The sequence below is a fragment of the Callorhinus ursinus genome, unplaced genomic scaffold, assembly GCF_003265705.2.
Source record: "Callorhinus ursinus isolate GAN/ISIS: 27379988/994484 unplaced genomic scaffold, GSC_fseal_2.0 scaffold21, whole genome shotgun sequence".
Classification (NCBI taxonomy): Eukaryota; Metazoa; Chordata; class Mammalia; order Carnivora; family Otariidae; genus Callorhinus; species Callorhinus ursinus.
The window spans coordinates 1,771,707-1,780,115 of NW_027397083.1; the positions used below are offsets into that span (position 1 = coordinate 1,771,707).

Genomic DNA, 8,409 nt, shown 5'->3' on the forward strand with positions numbered 1-8,409 from the left:
TGATTCTGCTCATTTCAGGCTGCCGTTGCCGGGGGCACGCGGGCCACCTGGTTCCAGCTGGCTTTGGGCCGGAGGTCAGATCTTACCCGCACCTCACCCGGTCCGGCCCTAATCAGTAGACGCCCAGTCTTGGCTCCCAGTTCCCTCCCATTTCAACTAGTCTGGTTTCTCTGGTGAGATTAACTGCTCCTTCTCCCCTCAGAGGCAGAGAGCCTGGCAGCCAGAGGACTAAAGAGATGGGCCCATAGCCTCTCCCACGGGGTCTCTATCTGGCTCAGGACCCAAGTAGGAACAGCTGGGGGGAGAGACCTGATTTTGGGAACACTCCAAGTTCACTGGCTCTCCTTCTACATTCCTAGCTGCAAAGGGCCCTGGTGCCTACATCCTTCTGGGAGAACCAGAGAAGATCTGGATTACCTGGGGGTCTTGCAGTTGGCCTTTATCCTGGAAGGTTCTGAGCAGTCAATTTAGTTCATAACAGCTGCTATCAGTTATGACCTGACCCGAGCCATACTGGTTCCTGCACACCTCTCAGGTCCCCTTTGACAGGTCAAGGTTGAGGCAGTCTGACACGGTTGAAGTTTGACCATTTCCACCCAAGCTCACTGTCAGATTAATGAAAGCCACTCTGCCACGGGCACAGACTTCTATTAGAGAAACGTGTGGGAGCGAGCAGGCCCCAAACAGCTCCTGTCCTGTGTACCAGAAGGCCGATGAAGCTCCTGTTCTGGGTCCTACTGGGTGTCCTGACCGCCATTTTGCAGACTGCCGAGATTCCAGAGGCTGGGTCCTGGTCAGCTTCCCTGGGCCTCAGGTGGCCAGGAGTCCTCCTTGGGAATGGCCGCCCACAGGGCAGTTTCTGGATCAAGTTGTGGTGCCAACCCTAAGGGTACAGACTATTGCCTGGCGCGGGTTCTCATAACCTGTTCACTCAGGGGAGTGGGAGAGTGGGGAGGATCTCTGAAGTATTTTAGTCAATCTTTTTTTTATTAGTTTTATTTTATTATGTTATGTTAGTCACCATACATTACATCATTAGTTTTGGATGTAGGGTTCCATGATTCATTGTTTGTGCATAACCCCCAGTGCTCCATGCAGAACGTGCCCTCCTTAATACCCATCACCAGGCTAACCCATCCCCCCACCCCCCCAGAACCCTCAGTTTGTTTCTCAGAGTCCATCGTCTCTCCTGGTTCGTCTCCCCCTCCGATTTCCCCCCTTCATTTCTCCCTTCCTGCTGTCTTCTTCTTCCCTTTTTTTTTAAACATATAATGTATTATTTGTTTCAGAGGTACAGGTCTGAGATTCATCAGTCTTGCACAATTCACAGCACTCACCATAGCACATACCCTCCCCAATGTCCATCACACAGCCATCCCATCCCTCCCACCCCCCTCCTCTCCAGCAACCCTCAGTTTGTTTCCTGAGATTAAGAGTCTATTATGGTTTGTCTCCCTCTCTGGTTTCATCTTGTTTCATTTTTCCCTCCCTTCCCCTATGAGCCTCTGTCTTATTTCTCAAATTCCTCATATCAGTGAGATCTTATAATACTTGTCTTTCTCTGATTGACTTATTTCGCTTAGCATAATACCTTCTAGTTCCATCCACGTCACTGCAAATGGCAAGATTTGTTTTTTTTTGATGGCTGCATGATATTCCATTGTGTGTGTGTGTGTGTGTGTGTGTGTACATATCTCACATCTTTTTTTTTTTTTAAAGATTTTACTTATTTATTTGACAGAGAGATAGAGAGCACAAGTAAGCAGAGAGGCAGGCAGAGGGAGAGGGAGAAGCAGGTTCTCTGCTGAGCAGGGAGACTGATGCGAGCCTCGATCCCAGGACCCCAGGATCATGACCTGAGCTGAAGGCAGCCACTTAACCTACTGAGCCACCCAGGTGCCCCAATATACCACATCTTTATCCATTCATCTGTTGAAGGACATCTAAGCTCTTTCCATAGTTTGGCTATTGTGGACATTGCTGCTATAAACATTGGGGTGCACGTACCCCCTTCGGATCGTTTCATCAATCTTTTAAAAATTTTACTCAAGAGAGCTTATCTTAGAGTAAATTACAGGTATCCTAGTGCTATCCTACGTTTTTATAATGCTCAGCAGATGACAAACCCCTAATCTAAAAGCGTTGGGGTTTTCTTTTCCTTTTCTCTCTTTTTTGGGGGGGAGGGGAACTTAGAGGGTGTGTCCATGCGCTCAAGCCTTCGAATTCTGGCTCTGACAATTACTAGCTGAGTGACCTTGGCCAAATTACTTCACTTCCCCATGCCTTCGTGCCTTCGCTTCCTTATTAAGTGGAGATTAGTAAGAGTGCCTACTTCCTAAAGTCACTGTGCCGATTAAAAGGGATAGTAAGTGCATATAAAATGTAGAACATTCTTAACCAGGTCCTTGTGGGTATTTGAGTTTGGGGACCCTGCTTTAAGATTCCTGCAGAAGGTTTTCTGACCAACCCTCCTTTGAGATGAGGGATTCTGGTTTTAAAAGCCCTTTGCTTTGGATGGGGCCATGACTTGTGTCCTGATTTTGTCCCATCTTATTATCCCTGCCCAACCTTAGATGGACTCCTCCACTCTTGGGGGGTATATTTAAAAATCATGTCTTGCGCATCCTTCTCTCTTTTATGCCCAGAGGTCCTGGAAAGATGAGCAGACCGGGCAAAGTGAGTTTGTGTGGGACTGTGCCCACGGCAGCCCCCCAGGGCCGTCCCTTTCTCTGCCTCCTCCCCTGGCTACGTAGTCTCCTAGAGACATGGTCCCCAAAGACTGAAATGTGCCTATGTTCTTAGCGCATACGGCCCGTTCTTTTCACTTGCTCCCCAGTTCATCCATGCCTTTACTCCCTCAATCATTTAGTGATCACCCACTATCTGGCAAGCACCTACTATTTGGCAAGCTTGGAGAAGAAGAAAAGCAAACAGCAGAACTGTAACGAGATTCATCCTGTGACTTTGAGCAAGACATTTGCCTCGTTAGGCCTCAGTTTCCCCACAGATTTAATGACTTGATTTAGTGACTTTTATCTGGGGTTTCTTTTTCCTGGGACTTTGTCCTCAACCCTCTAAAACTTCCTAGGCCATCTGCAAACTGCAGTCTGCCAACCGCTTATGAATTCTAGAGACATCCCCTTAACCATGCCTGTAAACCATAAAAGTTCCCAGAGAGAGGGTCAGAATGGAGGAGTGAAGGAGGATGACTTCTTGTGAAGGGTAGAGTGAAGTCTGGTCTGGCGGGGGGCAGGGGGGCGTGGGGGGGGCGTGGGGAGGGCAGGAGGGGCGGGTGGGGGCCAGAGCCGAGGGGCCAGACCAGCCTGCCAGGAGGGCTTGCCAGATGCTCAGAGCATCCTGTGAAATCTCACACCCTCCTAGCCCCCCACCCGTCGGGGCTCCAGCTCAGGCTGGATTTCAATCTGCATAATTTGCCCCGTTTAGAGGCGGTGGGAGGGGGTGAGAGTGAGGGGGGGGGAGGACTGGGGAGGTGGTGCTCCGAAGGCCAGAAGAAACCGGGGAAAGAGGCTGGGGAGAAGGGGGGTGGCAGCCAGAGGGTGAAGGCGGGGCCAGGAAGAGAGCAGGCTGCTGCAAACCTCAGATAATATTCTGTCCAGCACAGCAGGGCTCAATTTGGTCCACTTGCCCGGGGAGAAGAAGGAGGAAAAAAAAAAAAAAAAAAAGTGGGCTGTAACTTAAGGATCTTAAGACTCCCAAGTGAGGGGTTGGTCTGGAGGTGGGAAGAGGGAGTGACCAGACAAGGAGGAGACAGAGACTCAGGAGGGCGCAAGGAAGCGTCTTAGCTGAGGCCAGGACAGGGCCGGAGAGGGTGGAGGGAAGTCTGCAGGGAGCAGGCATCCTCCAGGATCCAGAGGCACCTCCTCCCGCTCGCTGGGAAGGGCTCTGGACACCCTCAGCCCTTCTTGTCTGCCCTGTGAGGCTCAAGCCAGAAGCTCCGGGCACTTGCTGAGTTGGTGCCACAGCCACGGAGCTGGTACCCCGGGGACCCCCTGCCCGTCTTCTCTCCACTGCCCAGCATGGAGGAGGCTGGTGATTTTGACAACTACTATGGGGCAGACAACCAGTCTGAGTGCGAGTACACGGACTGGAAGTCCTCGGGGGCCCTCATCCCTGCCATCTACTTGCTGGTCTTCCTCCTGGGCACCACGGGCAACGGCCTGGTGCTCTGGACTGTGTTTCGCAGCAGCCGCGAGAAGAGACGCTCGGCTGACATCTTCATCGCCAGCCTGGCCGTGGCCGACCTGACTTTCGTGGTGACCCTGCCGCTGTGGGCCACCTACACGTACCGGGACTACGACTGGCCCTTTGGCACCTTTGCTTGCAAGCTCAGCAGCTACGTTATCTTCGTCAACATGTACGCCAGCGTCTTCTGCCTCACCGGGCTCAGCTTCGACCGCTACCTGGCCATCGTGAGGCCCGTGGCCAACGCTCGGCTGAGACTGCGAGTCAGCGGGGCCGTGGCCACGGCGGTCCTGTGGGTGCTGGCCGCCCTCCTGGCCATGCCGGTCATGGTGTTCCGCTCCACCGGGGACCTGGAGAACACCACCAAGGTGCAGTGCTACATGGACTACTCCATGGTAGCCACTTCCAGCTCGGAGTGGGTCTGGGAGGTGGGCCTGGGGGTCTCGTCCACCGCCGTGGGCTTCGTGGTGCCCTTCACCATCATGCTGACCTGCTACTTCTTCATCGCCCAGACCATCGCCGGCCACTTCCGCAAGGAGCGCATCGAGGGCCTGCGGAAGCGGCGCCGGCTGCTCAGCATCATCGTGGTGCTGGTGGTGACCTTCGCGCTCTGCTGGATGCCCTACCACTTGGTGAAGACGCTCTACATGCTGGGCAGCCTGCTGCACTGGCCCTGCGACTTCGACATCTTCCTCATGAACGTCTTCCCCTACTGCACTTGCATTAGCTACGTCAACAGCTGCCTCAACCCCTTCCTCTACGCCTTCTTCGACCCCCGCTTCCGCCAGGCCTGCACCTCCATGCTCTGCTGCGGCCGGAGCAGGTGCGGGGCCACCTCCCACAGCAGCAGCGGGGAGAAGTCGGCCAGCTACTCTTCCGGTCACAGCCAGGGGCCTGGCCCCAACTCCGGGAAGGGTGGCGAGCAGATGCACGAGAAGTCCATCCCCTACAGCCAGGAGACCCTTGTGGTTGATTAGGACTGGGGTCAGAGAGGGGTCCGGTGTCCTCTGCCCTGCCCCGGCCTTTGCCCTTGCTCTCTGAAAGTCAGGTAGCATGATAGCACCTTCTCCCTTGCACTTGACCCTTTTCCCTGCTCCCTGCCTCCCTGCCCCCTCTTGTCTCCTTCCTCCTTGAGCCTTGGTCAGAGGTTTGTGGTTTAGTGGAAGGAGACTGAGGCCCGCGGACTCCTGCTCGGCCACTCGGTGTCTGTGAGGCGGACCTTGCACGAGTCTCTTGACCTCTCCGAGCCTCAGTTTCCCCATTTGTATAAAACGGGAAGTCGGGCTGGCTCAAGTGAAGTGTGTTGCCCCCGAATCCTTTTCTTGGATACCCAGCGTTTTCTTTGCTCTCCCTTCTTCCTAATGTTCTCTCCCTTCTCCCCGCCCCTGCTTTGCGCTCTATCTGCACGTCCCACTCCGAATCCTCACCTGCTGCCTCCAACCCCCTCCCCCGCAGCACACTCCTTCCCTCAATTCCTCCTTCCTCCCCTCTTTGCCTCCTGGTTCCGCAGGGCTCCTAAGGGTTAAGAATCCTGAAGCTTGCACACAGGGCCCCTGCTCTAGGTCTCGGGCTCCCTGACAGCGCAGCAGGGACTGGTGTCGGCCAAGTTAGCTCCAGCCTCTGCAGCTGGGCGCTGTGGAACTTTCCTGCAAACTGGATCAGTTCACTGTCCTTTCAGGCACTAAGGATCCCAGAAGGGGGCCCGCCCCTCCGGCAGCCCCTCCCTGATGCCCGCCGGGTGTGCTTTTCGCAGATTTCCTCAGACCCTCTCTTCAGCCTCTGTTCCCTGTGGCAGTTGGAAGGCTACGCGGTTGGTGAAGGGATGGCCGGCTCCTGGGTGTCATTATAGGAGCAGGGAGTCGGGAAGGGAACATCGAGGAAGAAGGGAGTCTGTATTTAGTCCACATGCTGCTTGGCTTCCCTCTCTGATTCCTCACCCCTCCAGCCTCCTCCAGAACTGTGAGCTGCAGGCCTCCGCACCACAGCCTGGCATCCCCACGCAGGACACTTTCCTGGAGCACTGGGTGCTGCTGGGTGTCAAGAATTGTGTGTGTGTGTGTGTGTGTGTGTGGGTGTGTGTGGGTATGCATGGACGAGCGTCACTCATCCCTTGTGTGAACGACCCCCTGACTGTCTACCGCTTCTCCACTCTTCACACAATGTCCTTGGGGGAAGAGGGACATATTGAGACAGTATAGAATACAGTGAGTCCACCCCACCCCCACTGGATTTGGGGGCTCTGACGGCTGGTCCGTGCTTTAAGAGAGAAGTCTATGCTAATGCTGGGGCCCCTCTGGGGAGATCTGTCTCCAAGGCCTGGGGAAACCCAGTGTGCGGGGTCCCATCCTTCTTAGTTCCGTGAGGGAAGCAGGAGGTGGGTAAGAGCTTCCCTCGGCCCCTTCCCCGCCTGCCTCCCCGACCCTGCTCTGAGTTTATGAGTGTGTTCCTTGCCACTCTCCCTTTGTCCAGGGTCTGTGGCCCTCTCCCTAAGGAGGCCGCCTTCTTGCCTGGGTGAAAAGCACTGGGTGGGTTATTTCTCACCTCGCCATCAGGATGGGACCCCTTGGCCTCTCCTGCTGGGCTGGGGGGGGGGGCGGGGCATGGTGCAGCAGGGCGGACGGCCCGACTTCATGCCACCAGCGAGGCCTCAAGGACAAAATTGATGGTGGGCCTTTGTGAGCTGGGGGCAGGGGTGTGTATATTCCAGGTTTTGTTCTTGGAGGACTCCGGGCAGGACGTGAAGGACAAGATTTGCTCCGTGGAGGCAGGAAGAGCCTAGCTTGGTGTAAATGGAGAGCTTGGCCACCCCTGGGCTGGCACCCGCTCTGGGAGCAGAGGAAGAGGCCCGTCTCTGCTTAGTCTCCTCCTCACAGGCCAGAATCTCCCACAGACTCCCTTTCTCAGCCCAGGGCTCTCCTCAACGCATGCGGTTAAGGCTGGAGGAAGCTTCAAGAAGGGAAGTGGGCGCCCTTCTGAGGCCCTCCACTGTGACCCCAGAGACCTCTTGCCTGGAACTCATCGGTGGCCCCGGAGAGAGGGTGGAGGTTCCCTCATCCCCTACCAGCCCCTTCTTTGGAACGTCTCTGCTACTTTTTTTCTGACCCTGTTAGTCACTGCGGTTCATGCAATAAATCTGTTTTGTGTAACTACTGTGTCCAAAGCCTCTTCTCACACAAGTGTCTTGGGACAAGGAAAGGCCCCCCAGTTTGCAAATGTCTCCGTGGGAGGTGGTGTTTGGCTGAGGGAGCACAGGAGGAAAGTAGGAGCTAATGGGAGTCAGGTGGGAAACTGGAAAGGGAGTGGGGGAGGCGGGCAGAACAGGGAGCAATAGACACAGGGCAGGGCACAGGTGGGGAGTGAGATGAGGGGAAGCACAGGAAATAAGGGCGGGGTGCGGGGAGCAGCTCAGGTTTCGTGCTCTGAAAGCCCGTGGGACACATGGGCACACACCTTCGAGTCCAGGGTACAGGCCTGTAGGAAAGTGCTAGCATTCATTCATTCATTCATTGTCCCCTGAGCATCCACTCAGATTAGAAGTTCGGGTGCCTGGCCTCCAAACAGTCACTCCGGATGTCTGCAAATACCCATGCCCCAGCACACCCCAGACCTAAGGAATCTGAATCTCCTGGACTCACCCTGGGTGTTCGCAAGTGCTAAAAGCTCCTCAGATGATTTTTGGGGGAGGCCAGGTTTGGGGATGTCCCCATCCACACAGATTCTGCGGGCAAATGAAGGTGGACACAAAAGACCAGTGAGTCAGAGACAGAGGAAACGGGGCTCCGGCTGGTCGCTGATTTGGAGGAGGAAGAGTCTGAAACCATCCTTGGGGCGGGGGGAACACTCAGTCCAGAGCTGGTTAACATGTCCGGTGAAGATTTCGGGCACTAACAGTGTCTGCAGATGACACAGAAACAATCACCGCAGTAGAACGGATTGGAACGAGAGAGCCCACGGTTACTGTGATTCCCCACGGTGTGTGCTAAGCACCTCCAAACGTTATCTCATTTAATCCTTGCAGTGCTCTGAGCGGGGTCTCTTCACCTCAGTTTGCTGATAAGGAAGCCAAGGCTCAGAGAGGTTAGTCATGTACCCATAGCAGGGTTACACAACTAGTACGTGGAAGAATGAGGACCTGGTCAGGATGGGGAGGTCAGGGGAATGGTGGGGGATGCATGAGAGAGAGAGACAGAGAGAGACAGAGAGAGA

The 8,409-nt window shown here is 55.0% G+C and overlaps 1 protein-coding gene across 1 annotated transcript; it reads left to right on the top strand.

Moving 5' to 3' along the window:
- The first annotated feature begins 3,524 nt into the window (after positions 1 to 3,524).
- On the top strand, positions 3,525 to 7,349 carry APLNR (apelin receptor). Its single transcript, XM_025879304.2, has one exon. The coding sequence runs from the start codon at positions 4,038 to 4,040 to the stop codon at positions 5,178 to 5,180; it is 1,143 nt and encodes a 380-aa protein (XP_025735089.1). The 5' UTR covers positions 3,525 to 4,037; the 3' UTR covers positions 5,181 to 7,349.
- The last annotated feature ends 1,060 nt before the right edge of the window (positions 7,350 to 8,409 follow it).

What these genes read in the sequence shown, in the direction of transcription:
- APLNR (XM_025879304.2), top strand. Translation starts at nt 4,038, where the DNA reads ATGGAGGAGGCTGGTGATTTTGACAACTACTATGGGGCAGACAACCAG.